General features: G+C 34.7%; 1 protein-coding gene across 1 annotated transcript in view; it reads left to right on the top strand.

The window, feature by feature from the left end:
* LOC148952222 (phosphatidylcholine:ceramide cholinephosphotransferase 2-like) overlaps positions 1-25,937 on the top strand; it is a 105,629-nt gene that overhangs the window by 54,964 nt on the left and 24,728 nt on the right. The window contains exon 3 of the mRNA XM_089089685.1: positions 10,155-10,307. Within this exon, the coding sequence (XP_088945811.1) occupies positions 10,155-10,307 (153 nt within the window). The remainder of the gene's footprint in view (positions 1-10,154; positions 10,308-25,937) is intronic.

The raw sequence follows: 25,937 nt of genomic DNA, 5'->3' as shown, positions 1-25,937 counted from the left end.
GTGTGTGTGTGTGTGTGTGTGTAAGTTTTTTTTTTGTGTGTAAGTTTTTTTGTTTTTTTTTTGTGTGTGTTAATTTTTTTTTTGTGTGTGTGTGTGTGTGTGTGTGTGAGTTTTTATGTGTGTGTAAGTTTTTTTTTGTGTGTGTAAGTTTTTTTGTGTGTGTGTGTAAGTTTTTGTGTGTGTGTGTAAGTTTTTGCGTGCATGTAAATTTTTGTGTGTGTGTGTGTAAGTTTTTGTGGGTGTGTAAGTTTGTGTGTGTGTTTGTGTGTTAGTTTGTGTGGGGACAAAAAAAAAACTAAAATAAGGTCATTAAATCATTTTAAAAAATCAGCGTAGTTTTTTTTTTGTGTGTAATTTTTTATTTGGGTTTTTTTTTGTTTGTGGTGGATGTGTGTGTATGTAAGTTTTTTTTTTGTATGGGTTAGTTTTTTTTTTGTGTGTTTGTATATTTTTTTGTGTGTATGTGTGTGTGTGTGTGTGTGAGTTTTTAAGTGTGTGTAAGTTTTTTTGTTTTTTTTTGTGTCTGTAAGTTTTTTTTTTGTTTGTGTGTGTGTGTAAGTTTTTATGTGTGTGTAAGTTTTTTCGTGCATGTAAATTTGTTTGTGTGTGTGTGTGTGAGTTTCTGTGGGTGTTTAAGTTTTTGTGTTTGTGTAAGTTTTGTGTGTGTGTGTGTAAGTTTGTGTGTGCGTGTGTGTGTGTGTGATTTTTTATGTGTGTGTGTAAGTTTATGTGTTTGTGTGTGTGTGGTATTTTTTACAATAAACTCTAGTTTCATGTAAGAAAATTATGTAAAATAAAATTCTATCGTTCAAATGTGAAACTTAGTTGCATTCTTTGCGTTAAATGCAGAAAAACCCATGTGGGTGAGTTTATATAAAAAAAATTTAACAAGAAATGACTGAAAAGTGTTTTGGGGGAGATGGTTTGATTGGAAGAAGGATGTATTGGTGAAGTTATAGTGGAGGGTGACAAAGTCTTCAAAGTCAAGGCTATAAGAAAAAAAAGTTCTGGATATTTTTGTAAGTTTGTAGTTTACGCACTAATATCATATCAGTAACGATTCGAGGATGTTTCCCCATTTATCGATAATCAGGCTATTTTTTGAAGCTCTTGGTCAGAAATAGAGGCTGTTTCCAATGATTTAGAATAAGAAAAAAATTTTCAGGTGTGGGACTCGAACCCACGACCCCATATAGGGTTGATGTTAGTGTTGTCAGTCAAAAGCTATGACCTTGAGAAAAGAGCTTGAGAAAATTGCCTGATTATCGAAAAATGGGGGAAACATCCCCCAAAAGTCGACAGGAATGCTCCCCTCCAGCGCTTTCTCGTATATGTTGAATAAAATATGCAAAGTCGACATAGCTTTATTTCATTTTTTAAGGTTAATTTAGACGAGGTTCAGTGCGCACACGTAACCTCGTATAAATTAACCTTAAAAAAATGAAATAAAGCTATGTCGACTTTGCATATTTTATTCAACATATCCGAGAAATCGCTGGAGGGGAGCATTCCTGTCGACTTTTGGGGGATGTTTCCCCCATTTTTCGATAGTCAGGTAATTTTCTCAAGCTCTTTTTTCAAGGTCATAGCTTTTGACTGACAACACTAACATCAACCCTATATGGGGTCATGGGTTTAAATGCCACACATGACAATTTCTTTCTTATAATAAATCTTTGAAAACAGCCTCTATTTCTCACCAAGAGCTTGAGAAAATTGCCTGATTTTCGATAAATGGGGAAACATCCTCGAATCGTTACTGATATGATATTAGTACGTAAACTACAAACTTACAAAAATATCCAGAACTTCTTTTTCTTATAGCCTTGACTTTGAAGACTTTGTCGCCCTCCACTATAACTTCACCAATACATCCTTCTGCCAATCAAACCATCTTCCCCAAAACACTTTTCAGTCATTTCTTGTTAAATTTTTTTATTTCAACTCACCCACACGGTTTTTTCTGCATTTGAACCAGATAATGGAACTAAGTTTCACATTTGAACGATAGATTTGTATTTTCCATAATTTTCTTATAGGAAACTAGAGTTTATGGTCAAAAATCACACACACACACACATACACAGAAACTTACACACACACATAAAAACTTACACACACACCCACACACACACACACACACACACACACACAAAACTTACACAAACACAAAATCTTACACACCCACAAAAACTTACACACACACACAAAAATTTACATGCACGCAAAAACTTACACACACATAAAAACTTACACACACACACACAAAAACTTACACACACAAAAAAAAAACATACAGACAAACAAAAAAACATACACACACATAAAAACTCACACACACACACACACAAAAAAAAAATTTACACACACACAAAAAAAACTTACACACACAAAAAAAACTTACACACACACACACACACACACACTTAAAAACTTACACACAAAAAAAAACTTCCCTGAGTGTTGAAAATGATTTCATGACAGTATTTTAGTTTTTTTTTTCTTGTCCCCACCCAAACTTACACACACACACCCAAAAAAACTTACATACACACACAAAAATTTACATGCACGCAAAAACTTACACACACACACAAAAACTTATACACACACAAAAAAAAAACATACAGACACAAAAAAAACTTACACACACATAAAAACTCATACACAAACACACACACACACACACACACAAAAAAAATTTACACACACACAAAAAAAAAACTTACACACACGAAAAAAAACTTACACACACACACACACACAACTTACACATGCACACATAAAAACTTACACACAAAAAAAACTTCTCTGAGTGTTGAAAATGATTTCGTGACATTATTTTAGTTTTTTTTTATTGTCCCAAACTATTTTTTTATCATGAACCGTTTAGAGACCAATTTGATCAACTTGGAGAAAGTTCAAATAGAATCATTACTGATATTGATATTAGTGGGTAAACTACAAACAGACGAAAATATACGGAACTTTTTTTTCTTATAGCCTTGACTTTGAAGACATTGTCGCCCTCCACTATAACTTCGCTAATACATCCTTCTGTCAATCAAGCCATCTCCTCCAAAACACTTTTCAGTCATTTCTTGTTATAAAAAATTTTTATTTCAACTCACACGGGTTTTTTCTACATTTGAACCAAAGAATAAAACTTTTCAGTCATTTTTTGTTAATTTTTTTTTATTGCAACTCACCCACACGGGTTTTTCTACATTTGTAGAGACATTCACACAGTCCGAAGAGACACAAAAAGCCCAAAGAGACACAAACAAGCTTCTAAAGTACAATTTGGGAAAATTTTTGGTTTGGGGGGGAGGGGGATATTCAAAACCTCTTCACGTGATATAACGTGTCCTCTGAACTCGATTCTGATGTTTTTAGCACTCTATCTAATAGTGCTTTAGACATATTTTAAAAGCTTCTAAAGTAGAATTTTGGAAAATTTTGAGTTTGGGGGGAAGGGGTAATTTCAAAACCTCTTCCCGTGATATAACGTGTCCTCTGAAGTTGATTCTTATGTTTTAGCACTCTATCTACTAGTACTTTATAAATATCTTAAAAGATAATAATGAAGAATTTTCTAAATTTTTGTGTTTGGGGGGGAGGGGGGTTTTAATAAACTCTTCATGTAGTATAACGTGTCCTCTGAAGTAGATTATGAGGTTTTAAGACTCTATCTATTAGTGCTTTAGAAATATTTTAAAAGCTTCTATAGTAGAATTTTGGAAAATTTGAGTTTGGGGGGAAGTATTAAAAATTTTTTTTTATAATTTCTGTATTGTGTATCCAAGAGGTGAATTCAAGAATGATATTTTGTCATTTTAAGATACGTACAAAAATATATTTTACATAATTTTCTTACAAGAAACTAGAGTTTACGGTCGAAAAAGCCTTATTAACTCAGATTTTACGGAAATAGTTTTATTTTTCGATCCAAAAATAGACTTAAGTTCCGCATTTGAACCAGAGAATTGTATTTCCATAATTTTCTTACAAAAAAAAAACTAGAGTTTACGGTCAAAAACCCTTAATAGCTCAGATTTTACGGAAATAGGGTGTCTGACAATGGATGTACGCAAATTCCTTTTCCTACATCTCTGATGTTTTAATATACATTCTAAACGCTTGATACGCTAGCTTACTCTAAAAAATAATGAACACATAACAATGTAACATTTTTAATGAAATAATGCTATGTTGAATATTAATACAAAAATATATTATGATACATTATTAATATCAATGATTAAGTTTGGACATTTTGAATCTGTTCCATAAAACAGTTCACCATGTTCTCTCTAGATATTGTAGTTATTGTCGTCTCTTAGTTCGTAATCAGTAGAATAATCATTATTCCATTTTGAATCATACAAAATTTTTACTGGTGTCCCATGAACAGGGTCAATATGCTTTTCGTGTTTGCTATTATTTGATTTATTGACAGTTTGATCAATGGAAGTAATGTTTGCTGGTGCTTTATTCTTCATCGTTTCATCTTTATATTCCGTAGTGATATTTTTTGACAATGCCATTTTTATTTTTCTTGCAATTTCACTGTCTATTAATACATTATTTTTACACAGGTAGCAGTTTCGGCACGTAAACAAGATATGGTAATGATATTTTGTCATTTTAAGATACGTACAAAAATGTATTTAACATAATTTTCTTACAAGAAACTAGAGTTTACGGTCGAAAAAGCCTTATTAGCTCAGATTTTATGGAAATAGTTTTATTTTTCGATCCAAAAATAGACTTAAGTTCCGCATTTGAACCAGAGAATTGTATTTCCATAATTTTCTTACAAAAAAAAACTAGAGTTTACGGTCAAAAACCCTTAATAGCTCAGATTTTACGGAAATAGGGTGTCTGACAATAGATGTGCGCAAATTCCTTTTCCTACATCTCCGATGTTTTAATATACATTCTAAACGCTTGATACGCTAGCTTACTCTAAAAAATAATGAACACGTAACAATGTAATATTTTTAATGAAATAATGCTATGTTGAATATTAATATAAAAATATATTATGATACATTATTAATATCAATGATTAACTTTGGACATTTTGAATCTGTTCCATAAAATAGTTCACCATGTTCTCTCTTGATATTGTAGTTATTGTCTTCTCTTAGTTTGTAATCAGTAGAATAATCATTATTCCATTTTGAATCATACACAATTTTTACTGGTGTCTCATGAACAGGCTCAATATGCTTTTCGTCTCTGCTATTATTTGATTCATTGACTGTTTGATCAATGCCAGTAATGTTTGCTGGTGCTTTGTTCTTCAGCGTTTCATCTTTATATTCCGTAGTGATATTTTTTGACAATGCCATTTTAATTTTTCTTGCAATTTCACTGTCTATTAACACATTATTTTTACACAGGTAGCAGTTTCAGCACGTAAACAAGATATGGTTTACGATATTAGTAGCAGAGTAGGCCTTTCTTTTATTAGTCTTCCGTTGAATGCTAATACCCGAAAGCTGATGATTGGATGCATCCGCAGGTAATGTGTTACCTGCAGCAGTAGCAAGGAGTTGTCCTCTATCATCGACAATTATTTTAATGTTAGCATTTTCTTTGAGTGCAATCATCTCTGGAGATCTCAATCTCACATAACCACCATCATAAGAGTTGAATTTTTTCGGTATCCCAAAGAAATTTAATTCCTTACTGTCATGACAATGCATGCATACATTTCCAATAGTGCTACCACTTGTACCTGTTTCATAGTTTAAATACTTCTCCTTGTCGGCATTCAATGCTAGAATAACCTTGTTATGAGAACACACTCTATTAAAATGTTCCATCTTCACTTTCTTTTTTAAAAGATATGACTTATGTGTTTATCGTTCCACTGTGTAAAAAATACTGATTTAATACATGCAGTAGACTAGGTAGTGACGATAAGTGGTCATAGAATACCAGTGGGAAAGCCACATCGTGTCTCTGAACAATCATAGAGCACAATTGTTAGAACCGTAAGCATACTTTGACATTTTAAGATACATACAAAAAGAAAAAAATAAATAAAGTTGAAAAATTTCGAAGTTAAAAAAAAAATAGTTTGTTTTTATGAAAAAAAATATTGAATTATTAGTTCAGATTTTACGAATATAGTTTTATTTTTCAATCCAAAAAAGAACTTAAGTTTCACATTTGAACCAGAGAATTGTATTTTCCATAATTTTCTTTCAACAAACTAGAGTTTACAGTCAAAAACCCTTATTAGCTCAGATTTTACAGGGGGAAGGGTTTTACGAGATTCCAGTAGGAGCATAAATTCTATTATACTTGACTTATTGTATCGGAATACTATCACCTTAATTCTCTTTATTTAGAGGTAATATCCATTGTGAGAGCTAGGCAATAATCCTAGCGCGGGGAGGGGGAAGGGTTTTACGAGCTTCCACTAGGAGCATAAATTCTAGTATACTTGACTTATTGTAACGAAATACTATCACCTTAATTCTCTGTATTTAGAGGTAATATCCATTGTCACAGCTAGGCAATAATCCTAGTGGGGGAGTGGGAAGGGTTTTACGAGCTTCCACTAGGAGCATTAATTCTATTATACTTGACTTCTTGTATCGGAATACTAACACCTTAATTCTCTGTATTTAGAGGTAATATCCATTGTCATAGCTAGGCAATAATCCTAGCGCGGGAGGGGGAAGGGTTTTACGAGCTTCCACTAGGAGCATAAATTCTAGTATACTTGACTTATTGTATCGGAATACTATCACCTTAATTCTCAGTATTTAGAGGTAATATCCATTGTCACAGCTAGGCAATAATCCTAGCGCGGGGAGGGGAAGGGTTTTACGAGCTTCCAGTAGGAGCATCAATTCTAGTATACTTGACTTATTGTATCGGAATATTATCACCTTAATTCTCTGTATTTAGAGGTAATATCCATTGACACAGCCAGGCAATAATCCTAGCGCGGGGAGGGGGAAGGGTTTTACGAGTTTCCACTAGGAGCATAAATTCTATTATAGTTGACTTATTGTATCGGAATACTTTTACCTTAATTCTCTGTATTTAGAGGTAATATCCATTGTCAAAGCTAGGCAATAATCCTAGCGCGGGGAGGGGGAAGGGTTTTACGAGCTTCCACTAGGAGAATAAATTCTAGTAAACTTGACTTATTGTATCGTAATACTAACACCTTAATTATCTGTATTAATAGTTAATATCCATTGTCAGAGCTAGGCAATAATGCTAGTGCGGGAGAGGGGGAAGGGTTTTACGAGGTTCCACTAGGAGTATAAATTCTATTATACTTGACTTATTGTATCGGAATACTATCACCTTAATTCTCTGTATTTAATGGTAAAGCCAGGCAATAATCCTAGCGCGGGGAGGGGGAAGGGTTTTACGAGCTTCCACTAGGAGCATAAATTCTATTATGCTTGAATTATTGTATTGGAATACTATCACCTTCTCCCCCTCCCCTGCCCTCGGAAATGTGGGAACGAAGGGTCTCTGAGCCTTCCCCTTGATGCAGATGTTTTCCCTCCAAAATTGACCCCTCCCTGCCCTCAGAAATGGGGGAACGAAGGGAACGTTAGATCTTATTTTAAATTGACAATACTTATCAAACATCACTAGTGAATTATATAGATCACATATCTCATTACCCCTTTTTAAATGTTAATCAAATAATTCTGATAATAGTGTCCAATTTTTTGTCTGCTTTTCAAAATGTTCGTATTTGTTTAGAATGAAGTGTTTTTTTATAGCAGATACCCCCCGTGCAACTGAACCCCCCATGTAACTGAACCCCTTTATAACCGAAACCCCTTACAACTGAACCTCCGTGCTACTCGACCCCATTTAACTAATCCCCGTGTAACTGAATCCGCATGTAACTGAACCCTCGTGCAAGTCAACCCTCGTCCAACTCAACTCCCTCAAAACACTTTTCAGCCATTTCTTGTTAATTTTTTTTATTTTTAAACTATTTAAAATTGACAACACTGTGCAAATCATCACTTGTGTATTATACAGTACACATTCATTCCATCTCCTCCAATACACTTTTCAGTCATTTCTTGTTAAAATTATCCAATCACTAATTACCCCTTTTTTCTCCACCTTCAAATGTTCCTTTAGTACCTACTCAATTAGATCGCCCAGTTAACACTAAGATGTAAATTGAGTAAGCCTCTCGCAATAACGAACCAAACCAGATTATACCCACTTAACCAGATCAAAAAATGGCGGTCACACTAACTTGATTAGTAATTGGATTCAGATATACAGGTGCTTGACCCGTGGTAAGCCAATGTACCGGTTAAACTACACACATATCCATGCCTCAGGCGTAGGGTTCAAAGTCGTCTCTTATACGTTGCCAAGTTAAAAAAAAACAAAAAAACCTACTAATCAAGTTACAGGTGCTTGACCCTGGCAAGCCAATGTACCGGTTAAACTACACGCATATTCATGCCTCAGGCGTAGGGTTGATACTAATTGATGCCTTACTACTTATGTTCTGTAAGTCCTTTCATTTCTTATTGAGCTGTAATCTTAATATCTCTCAGTCTAAAATTGATCCAAAGTTTTTGACGTGCAAATATTTTTTTTTTTTCGAAATTTTAAATTGTAATCTGTTTTGTGCAAGATAATGTTCGACAGCTTGTATTTTCCTTCAGACGTACTGTGCACTAGACTAGATTCTTAGACTTCCCTTAGGGTCAATGCTAATGATAACAACAGGTGCTCAGTTTTCCGTTGTTTAAAGGGGCTGGGGCATTTCATGATTAAAATCATATCCAAACCCTTTTAGTTGTTTTTGCGGAAATTCAAAGTCCCAAATAGTACTTTGGGATGGTTTGGCCGGCTAGCCCTTTGAAGCTGGTGACTATGTTAGTAGTGTCTTATATTTCTGAAATCCTTTTTCAGTAAATGGTCTCCGAGATTTTGTCTATATTTATGCTATTACCGTGTTATTGAGATATCTTGAAAGAAAATGGGGTTTCTGGAATAACCCAAGTATAAATGGGAAATTCATCTGCAAAGCCAATTGTTTCATTCCTTCTTGAGTCCTTAAATGCAGCATTTAAATCCTCCAGAAAGGAAATTTTGGTTTTAATATGCTAGACGTATGGTTGGAAAATGGTTGGAAATATTTAGAATTTGTACACTACTGTGTTTTGAGCATGGAGAACGTGTCTGAGGTATGTTCCACTATGAATTTTGTCACATTGATCCATAAAATAAAAGTGGCGTTTTTTTTTGGGTGGTTGGTTCCGTGGTTTAATCGTGTTTTGCCATTTTTGCGTTTTTGACAAAACACGTAACAGCATGTTTTAACAAAACTTCGTTTTATTGCGAAACACGAAACATCATGTTGCCTGTTCGACTGTCTGTTTCCTAAAACTTGGAACTTGCTCTTTGTGCGTGTTGCGTGTTCGATTGGTCCCTATCCAGATAGAAAAAAGTTATCTGTAGATAACAAAAGAAAGGATAAGATAGAAGGGAAGAAAATGGACTTAAATCCTGCTGAATATGCGTTTTTGAATAGAGGCCAAGGTGAAACACGTGTACAAGAAAACAGGCAAGTAAAAAGCTCAGAACCTTTCCACATGTTTCCACAGTTTTGAATATTTTGCCACTTTTCCTAAAATGCGTTTTTAGACGTTCAACCAGGAACATGGACAGAGAACACGAAAGCGACAAAAACTGCGTTTTTGGGCTAGAACATGAAACTTGGAACATGAACCATGAAACACGGAACTTCGAAAAAAAACGCAGCTAAAGTGTTTTAGATTCCATAACCAAAATGGGTTTGGTCAGCTTTGGCATCTTTATGGAATTTGGGAATGAATATACACAGGTCAGGACGCTTTGACTCCAGAATTGCCAAAATCTACACGTCCATTAATTCTTTGAGCTTCCGAGGCTGCACTTTCTTGTTTAAAACGCAAAAAAAGCAATTTAAATTGGATTGTTTAGTAAAAATTAGAGATTTTTAACAAATGTAATGGGATCATACTATTCCCTAATCCGTAATTTATTTAGCTGAGGATGCAGAATTGGGTTGGAGGAGGATCATAACATAATAGTTAAGTTAATACTATAGTTTTTTTTAAATAAAATATAATTATTATTTTTTTTTGCAGGCGGCAGAGGGCATTCGAAAAAACTTAGTACGACATCAAACATTTCTGTGGATTCCGGCGTGGCTTATGATGAAGGAATCGTTCAGATTACAATTCCTGCACCGTCTCGAGATGAACCGAAATTTCCACCAGAGCCGACTAAAACTATAATATGTAAGCAATCAGTTTTAGTTTTCAGTTAAGAGCTGACAGTGGTTTGACATTTCCTCTCACATTCGGAAGGATTCCAAAATTTCTAGGAACATGATTTTTTTGTGAAATAGAAAAGATTGTTGGCTTAACGTGGTTTCTATTATTACAGTATTTCTTCTTTTATTAGTTAAATGGTATTTTAAGCTATTCAGTTTTTTAATTCATGAATTTTTATAATATAAGAGCATTCTGTGTGTAGGTTTTGAAGGGGCTTCGTGGGTTAAATGCTAAGCATATGCTGAAGATAATTAGTCATAAAATAATCTGTTACTTTCTTTCGTCCTGAGTAATTTAATATAAAATTAATTACTCATCAGTTGCAACTAGGGTTTTTTCTTTACTATATCCAGCTGAGAAAAAGCCGAGGGATTTTTTCTTAGTGTGTGATATATATTCTTTGAGAAAGACTGCTTAAACACAAGGGCCGTTGAATTTGAAATCTTAAGTAAAGAGTGAAGTGGGCTCTATGTATTATTTGTTTACTTATTTAATTTTTTCTTAACAAGGCACTTCTTACGGAAGGAGTTATCGTCGAAACTTCAGAAGGTCTTGCATAAAGATATCTGTATTTCTATATGCTATTAAATAAAAAAAACAAGTTTTTTAAACTGAAAGTAAGGAGCGACATTAAAACTTAAAACGAACAGAAATTATTCCGTATATGAAAGGGGCTGTCCCCTCCTCAACGCCTCGCTCTTTACGCTAAAGTTTTTTATTGTTTTAAAAAATAAAGTTGTGAGACAGAGTCAAACTTTAGCGTAAAGAGCGAGGCGTTGAGGAGGGGACAGCCCCTTTCATATACGGAATAATTTCTGTTCGTTTTAAGTTTTAATGTCGCTCCTTACTTTCAGTTTAAAAAACTTGTTTTTTTATTTAATTTCTGATCGTTTTTTAGTTAATGCAGCTTTTATTTGTATAAAAATTTTACTTTTCTTTTGCTAAATGGATGTCTTTACAAATTAACTTACGTAACTAACTTCTATATTCGTATATTTTTCTTCTGGCAAAAAATACAAAGTTGCAGATTTTTGCTGATATGAGCTTGAAACCTATGTAAAAGGGCTTTCTGATACGCTGAATCTGACGGTGTGATTTTCATTAAAATTCTTTCACTTGTAGGGGCTGTTTCCCCCTCTTTAAAAAATCGAGTAAATTTTCTCAGGCTCGTAGCCTTTGATGAGTAATACTAAACTTAATAAAATTTATATATTTAGGATCAGCATTATAAACACATTCTTTTGATACATTTATTGACATCAAAATTTCGTTTTTAAAAGTTTCGATTACTATTGAGCCGTATCGCTTGTTTTTTTATTGTTTTTTTTATTACGTATATGTTATTACTTATATGAAGGGGTTCTCCCCTTAGTCAATACCACGTTCTTTACGTTAAAAGTTAAAAAAAAATTTGATTCACAAACCCCTGAATCACAAAGGCCGTTTAATTAGAATAGATAGCTCTTTTGAAAGCACTAAAAAAAAATTGTAGCGTAAAGAGCGAGGTATTGACTTGGGGGAGAACCCCCTCACATACGTTATAAGTTCTGTTCGTTTTAAGTTCTAATATTCCTTCTTACATTTCAGTTGAAAAAACTTGTTTTTTTTTATTTAATTTCTGATCGTTTCTTAAATAATTCTTGGAAATCCGGCGCCCCCTTCATAGAAATGTCCCTTACCCCACAGAAACATCCGCCCCTAAACTATTCTCCAGAGTAACCCCCTCCTCAAGCCCCCCCCCCCTCCAGAAAAAATCCTTCCTGAAAATGGTTGTATACTTCCCAATAACCAATAAATAATGCTGGCAAGTCCGGCGCCCCCTTCGTGGCAATTTCCCTTTCCCTTATGAAAACTTCCTTCATGAACAGATCCTCCAACATAACCACCGACCCCCCCATACCTCCCCCTACCCGAAAAAAAAACCACCTAAAAAATTCTGTATACTTCCCAATTACCAATAATATATGTTAACATATGGTAAAGTTCATAACCTTTAGCCCTCCCTCTGGGTACTTCGGGGAATTAAGTCACCCTAAAAGACATATTTATTATATTTTCAACCATGCTCAATAAAATGGCTATCTCAAAATTTTGGTCGGGTGACTTTGGGATAAAAATAAGCGTGGGAGGGGGCCTAGTTGCCCTCCATTTTTTTTGGTCACTTAAAAAGTGCACTAGAACTTTTAATTTCCGTTCGAATGAGCCCTCTCACGATATTCTAGGACCACTGGGTCGATAAGATCACCCCTGGGGAAAAAAAACTAACAAACAAACAAATAAACACGCATCCGTAATCTTTCCTCTGGCAAAAAATGTAAAATTCCACATTTTTGTAGATAGGAGCTTGAAACCTCTACAGTAGGGTTCTCTGATACGCTGAATATGATGGTGTGATTTTCATTAAGGTTCTATAACTTTTAGGGGTCTTTCCCCCTTTTTTTGAAAATCAGCCAAATTTTCTCAGGCGCGTAACTTTTGATGGGTAGCACTAAACTTGATGAAAGTTATATATTTGAAATCAGCATTGAAATCTGATTCTTTTGATATATCTATTGGTATCAATAACCCGTTTTTTAGAGTTTCGGTTACCATTGAGCCGGGTCGCTCCTTACTTACAGTTCGTTACCACGAACTGTTTGATATGCTGTATAGATCTCTGTGATTCTATACGTATTTGTATAGGTTTTATATATATATTATATATATATATATATATATATATATATATATATATATATATATATATATATATATATATATATATATATATATATATATATATATATATATATATATATATATATATATATTACCTTGATTTCAAATTGAACGAAATTTATACAATAACCATATTGAATACAATCAGAGACAACGCTAAGATCACCTTGTGCAACTTGAGAAATTAAACAAGAATGCAACATTTTCATTTTTATGCCAAAAAACTGAAAAACTGGAGGTCTAACCACTAGACGAACAGAAATTAATTTTAGAAAACTTACCGAAAACGAAGTTTTTAAAAGAAAAGTCAAGAGCCATATTAAAACTGAACATGAACAGAAATAAAGTCATATGATATTCAAACAGTTCGTGGTACCCCCCCCCCCGGCTCAATAGTAACCGAAACTATATAAGACGGAGTTTTGGTACCAATAGATACATCAAAAGAATTGGATTTTTGTGCTGATTTCAAATATATAAGTTTCATCAAGTTTAATCTTACCCATCAGAAGTTACGAACCTGAAAAATATTGCCTTATTTTTGAAAAAAAAGGAGGAAACATCCCCTAAAAGTCATACAATCTTAATGAAAATCACACCGTCAGATTCAGCGTATCAGAGAAGCCAACTGTAGAGGTTTCAAGGTTCTATCTGCAAAAATGTGGAATTTTATTTATTTTATTTTTTTCCAGAAGAAAGATCACGGATGCGTGTTTGTTTTTTTGTTTTTTCTGGATGTGATCGTATCTACCAAGTGGTCCTAGAATATCGCGAGAGGAATCATTCGAACGGAAATTAAAAGTTCCAGTTCCATTTTTAAGTTACCAAAAAAACTGGAGGGCAACTTGGCCCCCTCCCGCGCTCCTTTTTTTCCCAAAGTCACCGGATAAAAATTTTGAGATCGCCATTTTGTTCAGCATAGTCGAAAAATCTCTATTACTTTGAGAACGACTTAATCCCCACAGTCCCCACGGGAAGGGCTGCAAGTTATGAACTTATCCCATAGTTTACATATAGTATTGGCTATTGGAAAGTATACAGACGTTTTCGGGGGGACTTTTTTCTGGTGAGGGGGGGGGGAGAGGAGATTATGTGGGAAGAATTGTTCATAGGAGAAGGGAATTTTCCATGAAGTATACGTGTCGGATGTCCCAGTATTATTTAAAAAACGATCAGAAATTAAATAAAATAGAACAAATTTTTTTCAACTGAAAGTAAGGAGCAGCATTAAATCTTAAGAAGAACGGAAATTATTACGTATATGAGGAAGTTCACCCCCTTGTCAATACCTCGCTTTTTACGCTGAATTTTTTTAGTACTTTCAAAAGAGCTATTTATTCTTATTAAACGGCTTTTGCGATTCAGGAGTCATTGTTAAAGAATTGGAACAAAATTCGATTTTTAGCGTAAAGAGTGAGGTAATGACGAGGGGACGAACCCCCTCATATATGTAATAATTTCTGTTCGTTTTAAGTTTTAATGTTGCTCCTTACTTTCAATTGAAAAAAGTTGTTTTTTTTTATTTCATTCAAACCTAAAACGGCCAGAAAATAATGATAAAGAATTATGTTAACCCAAAACGAACAGAAATTATAAAAAGTAGTCACATCAAGTAATCACATCATTTTGTTTTGTTTTTTGTTATTATTAATTTTTTTTACTTCGTTGAATTGCCGAAGTTCTAGCTTTTCACTTTTGTCCATTCTCTTTGAATCCAGCAACGTAATCGAGGTAACTTGTACCCAAAAAGTTAGCTTTTTCTGAGTTACTACTGCTAATAATGACTTACTGCAGCACCAATCCGCTTGAGGCCAACACAGCTACGTATGCTCCTCCTCCATCCCAACCTATTGAAAGCCTCCCTCTTTTCACCCTCCCATGAAGATCCCGTTTCCCTTAAATCTTTCCTTACGACATCCTCCCACCCTAACCGGGGACGACCCTGCTTAACTTCTCATTTAATATGAAACCAGCTACTAACCTCATTTCCTACCTTAACCGCAGCAGTGTTGGTATACCATACAAGGATAAGACCTTCGGTAAAGCTCTTTTCCCGCTTGAGGGTACTTGAGCCCACGTCAACTTCTATTGTCAAAAAGTAATTGGTCCATGTAGGATCCAGGTTCTTGAGGTAAAAATGGCTAGAACAGTAAAAGGATGCAAAGTTGTAATTTTGTGTTCATTAGAAAAGGAAAACATGTCATAAATAGACATACAAAATCCCAAATATTTAAGGATGAATTGAAAATAACCTTCTTTGGATTGGCCGGGTTTATCATATTTTTTTTTAATCGTGCCACTTACAGTGCAGAATATCTTACTGCTGGCCACTATCAGTCCTTTTCAGTTGGGTACAAATAGTCAACCAGGGGACAAGCAACATCGATGCTTATAACCATTCCTGGAAACATAGCAAAAGAAACATGGCATTCTTGTTTCTTAAACTTGACCGGATGTCCAGGACTGTTCACTATATCATACCCAGTATATATTAGGTTTCCTATTGAAAGTAGATCTACTTATTTTTTAGAAGGTTGCTGTGTTTCGCGGGGACATTTCACCAGATTTAATTACATTAAAGCCACTCATCTAAGTTTTCAGATGAATAAAATGCACACTTCCTGCTTCCAGGAAGCCGCTTGTGATTCCTGGACATTATCGTGTCACATCTGCTTTAGACGTACAAAATAGTAATTGGATTACACGAGTAGATTTTTTTATTTTATCAACTCATGTAGCATGGGTGGTCTTGAGTTCACTCTTAACCTGTTTGAAGTAGCAGCAAAATCTTGGTTATCAGCAGAATATTTATTATAAATAAAACAAAGCTCGCACTTGTGCAGTGAGCAGAATATTTATTATAAATAAAAAAAAGCTCGCACTTGTGTAGTGACTTAAGCTGCTACCTGTTCTGTCTGCTACTTGTCGGTGACTTAAGCTGCTACCTGTTCTGTCTGCTACCTGTCAGTGACTAAGGCTGAAAACCCGCAGAACCTGATCATACATCAAAATTATAAACATTAATAGGGTTGAAATGTCGTTTAGGCTTGGACCAAGTTAACCCTCCAGGGCTCAAGTAACCTTGGATTCCGCTGTTAATAAGAATTCGAAGTGGGGTGGGGGAGGAGTACTCTTCAGTATTCGATGTCTAGTGTCTTGAAAGGCCAAGACTTTTTAGTATTTTTTTATACATAAGAAAAAATGAAAGCATTCTTTAATGTGGGGGATATAGCTCCTAACTCCTTTCATTGGTTAAACCTTTAATTATTTTGCAACTGTTTATTAGTGCTCTAGAGTAGAGGTGTAAGCATTGTACAAAATTCTGAGTTCCACTTTGTTGTAGCTTATATAACCTGGATACCATTTCCGAAGTTCTTTATCAGTGATTGATTCCAGACTTTTAAAAGGAGAGAGCATGACTCATAACCTATCTCACAAACTTTGACACAGGATTGTATTGATGACGCTGTCTATTTTTTCAAATTTCTTTTTTTTTCATGACTGGCTGTTCAGATGACGTACTGAGTCTACTGACTTCATTTTGCCAAATTGTAAAGGTTTCCGGTTAAACAATAATCCTTTTCTTGGCACTAGAACGAAGCGCAGTTGCGTCAGTCTTAGATAACCCTGTTTTTTTATGACTCTAGTGACGAGATTTTATTGTGGATTCCCTTTTAGAATGCGACATAATGCTAAAAAAGGGAATTGCCAAGGAATTTTGTATTAGTTGGTTTGTTTTGCGGGTGGGGGGGAGGTATTCCTCCTTTTATCTTCTTTTGCGTTTTGAATGGTACCTAACGAAATAATGTATTCGGTGCAATGTATTGTGTTAATATTACGTGGATTATTAATTATTTCTACATTTCCAGGCCAATATTTCGACACGTAAAGCCTGAATAAAATTAAGGCTGATATCCCTGTGTGCAAGATTTCTCCTGCCCCGGAGGTGGTTTTAGGGGGGACAGAGGGGGCACTTGCCACGGGTGCAAAAATTTAGGGGCGCAAAATTTCAAATGAATGATATAACGGTTGTAATCATTTTTAATGTTTGAAATTTAATTTTTATAAAAATAAAGTAGTGGACGCAATTAATAAATGAAAACAACCAATAAATTATTAATTAATGAGTAAAATAAAAATAAACAAAAATTAAATAATAATAATTTGTTAATAATAATTAAAATAATTAATTAAGATAGTTTTAATGATAAATTAAAAAATAATAAAACAAATAAATTATAAATTAATTAGTAAATTGAAAATAATTTTGTTAATAATAAAATGTTGTAAAAGTTGGGCCTGAAAGTTTTGTGGGAGACAGAGGTGGAGCAATCAATATTTTGCACCGGGCGCAAGAGAGACCAGAACTACCACTTTTCTGCCAATAGCTTTATCGCCTTGAAGTACTCTCATGTCTCTCAATTTCCCTGTCTTTCATTACAGTTTCGATATTATGATAATTATTGTTGAATGACTTCATGAAAAAGCAGAAGATAGAATATACGATTTTTCCCAAGGTAAACCTTGATTTTAGATTCTCCTAAATAAGCAGTATCTGGAATGTCATAAAATCATTGTATAAAGAGACGCGGTTTAAAAAAAATTATGAAATCAAATCAATAAAAAGAATGAGTCTTGCCTTCTCTTTCACGAGAAATCTTGCATTGCGAGCGTTTCAAAATAAAATTCATTTCTTCTCTGCTATTACAAGACAGTAGGCCTATTTCATCATTTTCGCCATGCAGCCTACTCTGCCTGTCAGTGAGAGCAGGATCGTTACTAGCCAAAATGTTGGGGGGGGGGGCAAGAGATTTCATTGACTCGCTGGTCATTTTTACCGACTGTTTTTGGAAAAAAAAAATCGCATAATGTCCGTTTCGAACACAATACGTAAAATCACTGCACGAGTAGGTAAGGCCGCTGCATTTACCAACCGAGATTCAGATTTTGATACATATCATGTCAAAATTTTAATGTTGTTTATTTATCAAATGGAAAATTGTGGCATCATCTGTAAAATCACGGCAGGAGTCAGTAAAACTGCTGCGTTTACCGACCAACTTGGAAATTCCTGTAGATGACGATTTTGCCTACTTCTTTTTTTACTGATTGACCAAAAACATTGGGGGGTGTCCCCCTTCCCCCCCATACGTGACGGCCCTGAGTGATAGTCTGCCCTGTCTTACAAAAAGGACTACTGAAGTAAGACTCGTATTAGGGATACACAAAAACTTTTTTTGTATTTCCACGCAGTATGCCTTAGAACATGTTCTATGTTCCTTCCACAACATCAAAGGACTTGGTTGTTCTGTGAGTTATCGGCTCAATCATGAATTATGATTGAAAGAAAAAGTACACCACTAGATTCACCATTGCCGAAAATCCTGTACAACAAACTTAAAGCCCAACAAACAAGCGAACAACAAGGTAGCCCCCTACCTTGAACAACAAACAACTTTTCTGTATTTTAGCAAAGAAAGGGAATCACCCGAAAAAGGGCGATCCTGATGAAAGATTCACCAATTCTTGAGATCCCTTAGATTTCAGAAAAACTGACAACCATTAGATTTTAAGAAACTAACACTTTTGTGAAAACTAAGCGCTCCTGATGTTTTATGGCCATTGGTTCTCCAATGGTCCAATTGTAACCCTTCAACCAAAGATTTTCAGCAATGTTAATTTCAATGATGCACTTTTTATTTCGATTTGACCGCATTTTTTAGTGGTTTCAAGTTCTTTAGAAATCATCATGTCGTCTAGGAATTATAAATTATTCTTCAATTGAATTTGAATGAAAATATCTGTTTCCATAACAGTATTACTTCGGTAATATTTGTCTAGATAATTTCCTTAAACTTTTTCTGGTTTGGAAATTCCGGCTACTATAGGCCATGATACGCTCTTCACTGTGTTGTTGCTACTGCTGCAACCATGATATAATTTCGAGAACACATCACCTAGCGTAAGGCTTATGAAAAAAAAAAACTTACCCATGCTACTCAACGTTTTTCGTAGAATTCCTATTCAAAAATCAAGTACTGTTCCCTTATTAGTGTAGGGGTGTACCCTACACTTATATATTGTCTTCTAGTTTAGGGTATCTATTGTTTTGCTGATTTGTAGCAGAAATCAAATTTGACTTTGAATCGTTTTGAATTTGGGCAGTTAAAATTTCCTCTTTGATGTTTATTTTACCTTTTTTACTATATAATATTTGACAATCAATATGTAAGCGGTCTACAATGTTGCCAGGAATTGATTTTACTTTAGTCCATGTGGCTCTTACTGGTAAGCGGGTTTGAAATTCTTGGTCCAGATAGGGGACATCAAAAACGGACTGTATCTTATCAAACAAGGTTTTTGAATAGCGTTCGTGAAAGAACCAGAAACATGTACAAGTAATTCGTAAATAGTTTTCGCCCAATCTAGCTCCAAAACATATAGCCAAAGATGACACAGCTACATATTTTGCTTTCTTGTAGAAACAATACACAAACAAGAGTGAAAGTAATGACCAAGAGGTCGTTATACTGAAAATAAATACGGGCTTTTCAGTTGTCTATATCAAGCGTAAGCTAGTCGAATTCAAATTTAACAAAAATATGCTTATTAAACTCTTACGTAATTTGCACCTTCCATTGCTTAAAGCTCAAGCTCCATTGCTACTGCAAAGATTTTAATCTGAAATGAAGAGTTGCATATTCGATAGAACCATAAAACAATAAAATGATTATTGCCAAACTATCTGCCGAAACATGATTTTTTCATAAACTTTCACTTTTTGCACCCCAAGTGATAACCTAAAAATACAAAGCAAAAACCTATTCCATGTCAATGAACGATAAATCAAACAGTACGTGGTAACTAACTGTAAGTAAAAAGCGACTCGGCCCAATAGTAACCAAAACTCTAAAAAAAAATTGATAACAATAGATACATTGAGAAAAATGGCTTTTTATGCTGATTTAAAATATATAAGATTCATTAAGTTTAATGTTACCCATCAGAAGCTACGAGCTTGAGAAAATTTGCATGATTTTTGAATAAAGGGGAACCTCCCCCCAAAAATAAGGAATCTTACAGAAAATTGCACCATCAGATGCAGCGTATCAGAGAACCCGACTGTAGAGATTTAAAGCTCCCGTCTTTAAAAATGTGGAATTTATATTTTTTGCTAGAAAGATAACGGATGCGTGTTTATTCATTTTTTGTCGTTTTTTTATTTGTTCTTTCCAGGAGTGATATCGAATTGAACCACTGGTCTTAAAAGATTGGGAGAGGGCTCGCTTGAACGGAAAATAAAAGTTCTAATGCTCTTTTTAAGTGACCAAACAATTGGAAGGCAACTAGCCCCCCTCTCACGCCCTTTTCCCCAAATTCATCCGGTCAAAATATTGAGATAGTCATTTTGTTCAGTATAGCTGAAAGGTCCAATAACTATGTCTTTGGGGATGACATGCCCCCCCCCCCCTCCCTCACAGGTCCAGGAAAAAATTTCCACATAGGGGGATCCTGCCATGGCCTGAAAAACGATCAGAAATTAAATAAAAAACAAGCCTTTTCTCAAATAAAAGTAGGCTAAGGAGTATTTTTCAGGCAGAATCGTCCTCAAGACATTTTATGGGGGGGAAATCTGCAGTGAGGATGGAATTGTCCGGTGTAGTTTTCCGGGAGAAAGATTTTACGCGGGAGGAATTTTCTAGAGGGATTTTTTGCGGGGGAGGGGGATTTTCAATGGATTATCTTGAAAAACGATAAGAAATTAAATAAAAAAAACTATTTTCCTACTGAAAGTAAGGAGCTGCATTAAAACTTAAAACGAACATATATTATTCCGTATATGAGGGGTGCTACCCCCTCCTTAATTCCCCACTCTTTACGCCAAATTCCAACTTTTTGTCCCAATTCTTTAAGAGCGATTCCTGAAACCCAAGGGTCGTTTAATAAGAGTCAAAACTTTTTTTTAAAGTTCTCAAAAACTTTAGCGTGAAGAGAGGAGTTTTGAGGAAGGGCCTCCCCCCCCCCTCATATACGGAATAATTTCTATTTGTTTTAAGCTTTGATATTGCTCCTTACTTTCAGTAGAAAAAAAACTTTAATATAATTTAATTTTTTAATTTAGTTTTCATTAATGTGGATGAATCTCATGCCTAATTAATAGCTCAAAAAAGCCATCTTGCCTGCTGCACTTTATTAAATTCGTCGTCGTCTAGAATTCAAAAGTCAAACATCTTGCATAGACGTGGTGGAAACCGGGGTTGAATATCTCCCAGATTTGCCCAAGGACCTGACTGGGAAAACCATTTGAAAAACTACTACTACTATAAACCTTTCGTAGCACCAAGTCACCAGGTTTTCATATACTGTCAAATACTCCCCCCATCTTACCATTTCTGAAGTTTCTGCTTTCGCCCCCTCCCATGGAAACCAAGCGATTTCGGTTCATTTTAAAACTCGTATTGTAAACTGGCCTAAAGTTTTTGGTCTGTTTCTTGCTTTCGTGTGGGCTTTTCAGTAACAGCCATATTACTAAATAGTCCTTTTAACCTGAGACCATGTCCAAGCCATATAAGTTGATCTTTCGTGACTTCCTTTAGTGAAGCATCTCTGATGTATCAACTCTAATAATGTTCCTCAAGAGTAGCGTATGGTACTTCATCAACCTGTATTGTCCCGGAAAATAACTTTTACGCTTAACTTTGACTAGCGCTTTCCTAAAAGCATTTTATGATCTAAAAAATATACTCAGTGTATAATTGCTAATTTTCTATTTTCCATTTTGTTTTTATAACCTTTCAACCGAAGATTATTGTTTAAAGCAAATACAACTAAATGAGGCTTCATAGCGTAGCATTGTTCTCGTGATATGAAATATGTTCTAAGTGTTGTGATTAAAAAACAAAGTTTCATCACAATGTTCTTGTGTGAAAGCATTCATTCTTGAAGCCCTGATATAAATTGTCAAGCTATAAAAGATGGAGGACTGTTTGGTGACTGTCCCACTCATATATAGGACAATCTATGTACTTTTTAACTTTTTATCTCCCTCTTTCACGTGAAAAAAGTTTGTTTTTTCAGCTTTTAATATCGTTTGTCTTCAATTCCATAATTGGGACTCCTCCTAATCGGAAGAGCTGCTGCTTCCGTCAACCACCCACTACGCTGAAGTTTAAGTTTTGTATGACCAATACTTCTAGAGTGAAAAGACTTGTTTAAGTGGACTTGCTTTTAAAGAAGCCTTCGATTACATATGATCGCGCTATATGCTATACCTTTTTATTATGATAGTATGATTTTGAAAAACTACTAAGAGGAGAGATCCCTCCCCCTTTAGCACCCATAATGTATGTTTATTTCATTTATACGCAATCAAATGAAGGGAGGCTAGAATGTATTTCTCCCTCCACATTTATCTGAAGGACCTCTCATGGAACGTTTGGAAATTTATCTTTACAAGACACTTTGTGACAGTTCACCCCCTCTCCGTGTAAAGGTCCGAGAACTTCGCGCCTTTTAGCTGGTCCGCCACCAATCAGTGCTGTACATACATTAATTTATCTTAAAGTGATTCAAGCTCACATATCATCGTCTTTAATAACTGTTCGTTTTGTATTGGTCCCATTTATGTTTGGAAAGGAATGCGTAAACGCGCGGCAGTATAGCCTTTGAAACTAAGAGGTTGTATATATTGCTATTTGATATTCGAAACCGATTGGCTCTCTCAGAATTGCTCCTTGTTTGAGCAGGAATTGCGCAAAGATTTTTAATATCTATGGTCGGAGAACCACTGCTCCTTCAGCACCTTCTCCCTCCCAGTGCTAAATTTATAGCAGAAAGGCTTGCATGTGTCACTTTTTTTAATTGGAGTTTCATATCGATTTTTTAATCTATGTAATTGGAAGCACAAAGTTGTTTTGTGGCACCTCGAACGCAACCCCTCAATCAACTTTTCAGCATTTTTTTTTTTGTACCGATCAAGCCTCAAATTTCGAGGCTGATCTAACATGGGGGATAATTTTCAGACAATTCTTTCCACCTATTAACTTTACATGAATGTGCTCAGATCTGTTTTAAACTTATGAGGTAACTTTGGGCCAAGCGGATGAATGGGATAAATTTCTATGACTTTCGGCTATTTTTTATTCCCATCCACATTCTGCACAAAATTGACCGGATTCGCTCGAAATATTGTAGGCAGGATTCTGCAGCCAATGAGACCTGGATCAATAGATTTTAGGTCGTTGACCTTAACGAAATACTGGCTAACATACTTCGAAATTCTATTCTTCGGGGATTTTTCCTATATCGCGGAGAGTTGCTTGTAAGCGACATCCTTAGGTTTTATGTGGTTGAGGCAATCTAATACGCGTACAGCATTATCTTGTATAATTTGGTATATTTGTAAAAGTAACAGCATCGATCGATGTCCACAGAATAGAATAAACTGAAACAATAGAGAATAAAGAAACTGCGTATTTTAAGACCGTCTTTAAGAAAAGAATATTGGGGGGGGGGTAATTTTAAATGTCTTGAAGATTTGCCAGCTACAGCGTTAAATTAATAATGAAAATACCATCGACAATGAAATGTACTGGTGCTCCCACTAAGCTTGTTGACAAATATGACCTGAGTCTGCTGCTACATTTCACGTTGGCCAAATGCCGTAAATTTACCTTATTATTTCTATACATTTAAGTTTTAATGTTGCTCTTTTCTTTCATTTAACTTTTCTTTATCGTTTTTTTTTTTTTTTTTTTTTTTTTTTTTTTTTTTTTTTGTAAGAAGGATCTACATTTCCTGGCATTAAACGATTGTTAGGAAATGTCAAGGTCGACTCAAAGGCTAGTCTCTTAGTAAATGTAAACTGACGGGAAATATTTTTCACATGGTTATGTAAACTATTTTGAAAAAAAACTTGCGCATTTTCTCATAAGTTATCCTGGTTTATGCGAATTGACCATTATTATAACTCCAAAACCCTGTAAAGAATGGAAATTTCGTATGGTGCCATGACATCATCCGTTTAAATGACCCCTCTCCTGTCTTATAGGACCATAGGTTCGGTACGATCACCCCTGGAGAAAAAAAAGCAATTCCCCTAAAGTCTTGACATATCTAGATCTGTTTTTTTTTAGACCAAAAAATGTTAGTGTGCCAATTTTCAGTAAAAATTGTCGGGCCGTTTTCGAGGAGAAATATATAGATGTGAATATGCACAATTATTGCTCGTTCAAAGATAGAAGATTAAACACGCATGTGAGAGACTAAATAATTTTTACGCAACTGGTTTTTCCATTTTTCCATTGTATCATTTTTATTTTCATGATGTGATGAAAGTTTTTATTTGATTAAAAAGGAAACTATGGTCAATTTATCTGCAAAAGAACTACTGTATAAGGATGCATCGTACTTGAAAAACTAAAAAGCAACAGCTTGTTCATCAACTTATTTGAAGTGTATTAGATTTAAATTTTATGATTTACTGATAAATTTTGTATTTATGAGAAAAGAGTTTTATAGTTATTTTGCTTGAAGTACTACAAATAATTAATTTTATGAATCTTTTTCAAATTTTGAAGTATATTATAGTTCATATCTGTTTTTCAATAGTACTACACAGTACTATTACTGTGTAGTATAGTTATAGTTCCCACACAAAAGTCGGTACTTTCTCATTATGTGGAGACCTCGGCTATAGACAGTCGAATGAATGCAGTGATGGAGATGGAGACTCGTAAAACGGGTAATTGTTAATCGAAGAGCGTGGTTTCTCATTGAATTTACAATATTTAAACGGTTGTTTTTCGGGGTTTAGGGGGAGAAAAAGGTACCTAGGTTAGGTTACGTATTTAATATATGCGATGCTTTACCCCCCCCCCCACCCTCTAATCTGCAAATATATATCCCAAAGTTGTTTATAAACTATTATATATTCATCCTATTTTGTTTTATTTCATTAGCACTAATCAAACTTGACTTTTTAGAGGTGTCCACATAATGGGAAAGTACCCAAAAGTCATTATTACCCCCCATCCATCGGATTTACATTTATTCGACGTTAAATTGCCAATTCACTACAAAACACAAAACTATTAATGGATATGTCATGATCATAATTATGGACGCGTGAACATATGTCTGAAGCTCGAAATAAGGCTGCATCACGAAATTTGGTCCAATCCCCTAAGATTTTTAGGCCGATCTTTAGATAGACGGAGGCCAGTGCCTATGATCAAACTATGAAATTACGCCATAAACCAAACCGAAAATACTCTACTACAGCCTTCTACGTATTTGACAACCCTGATCATTTTATTCTTTTTGGTGATCGCACAATTTAATTTTGTTATAATTGAAGCCGTAATTCGTTAGGGAGGCTGCCGAAATGGAATAGTTCATTCACAAGAACTTGCACACAACAGGGACAAAAGTAAATTTCCAGGGCCTCGTTTATAATAGATAAATAATCTACTTTTCCATTTACAGAATTTAAGAGAGAAAAAAGGGGTATAATTTAAATAAACCAGTGGAACAAAATTTTCTTTGTTCCACTGTTTTATTTAAATTATACTCGTTTTTTCCCTCTTAAAGTCTGTTTATAAAAGTCTTGTTGAATCTGTCTCCTCGCTTTTTTTTCTTTTTCTTTTTTTTTAGAGAAAACAAATTTTCATAGATTGACTGTTTTGAAACGAAATATAAGTTTATCCGTGTCGAGAGATAACTATTGTATTCATTCGTATTTGAGTGTTTACATAGGATTCGTTTGCGTTTTGTTTTCTGACACGTTTTAATGTTGTAATCAAAAGGTTCCTTTTTCAGTTTTCCGATTCTTAGCTATTTCAGGTACTGAATACCGCGCAGTGGAGGTCTCGGCCG

Source organism: Artemia sp. Qi Xiang Cuo, chromosome 5 (genome assembly GCF_049724085.1).
Source record: "Artemia sp. Qi Xiang Cuo chromosome 5, ASM4972408v1, whole genome shotgun sequence".
In the NCBI taxonomy this organism is placed as follows: domain Eukaryota; kingdom Metazoa; phylum Arthropoda; class Branchiopoda; order Anostraca; family Artemiidae; genus Artemia; species Artemia sp. Qi Xiang Cuo.
The sequence above is the reverse complement of the archived record's forward strand: the minus strand, read 5'-3'. Positions and strand labels throughout refer to the sequence as shown.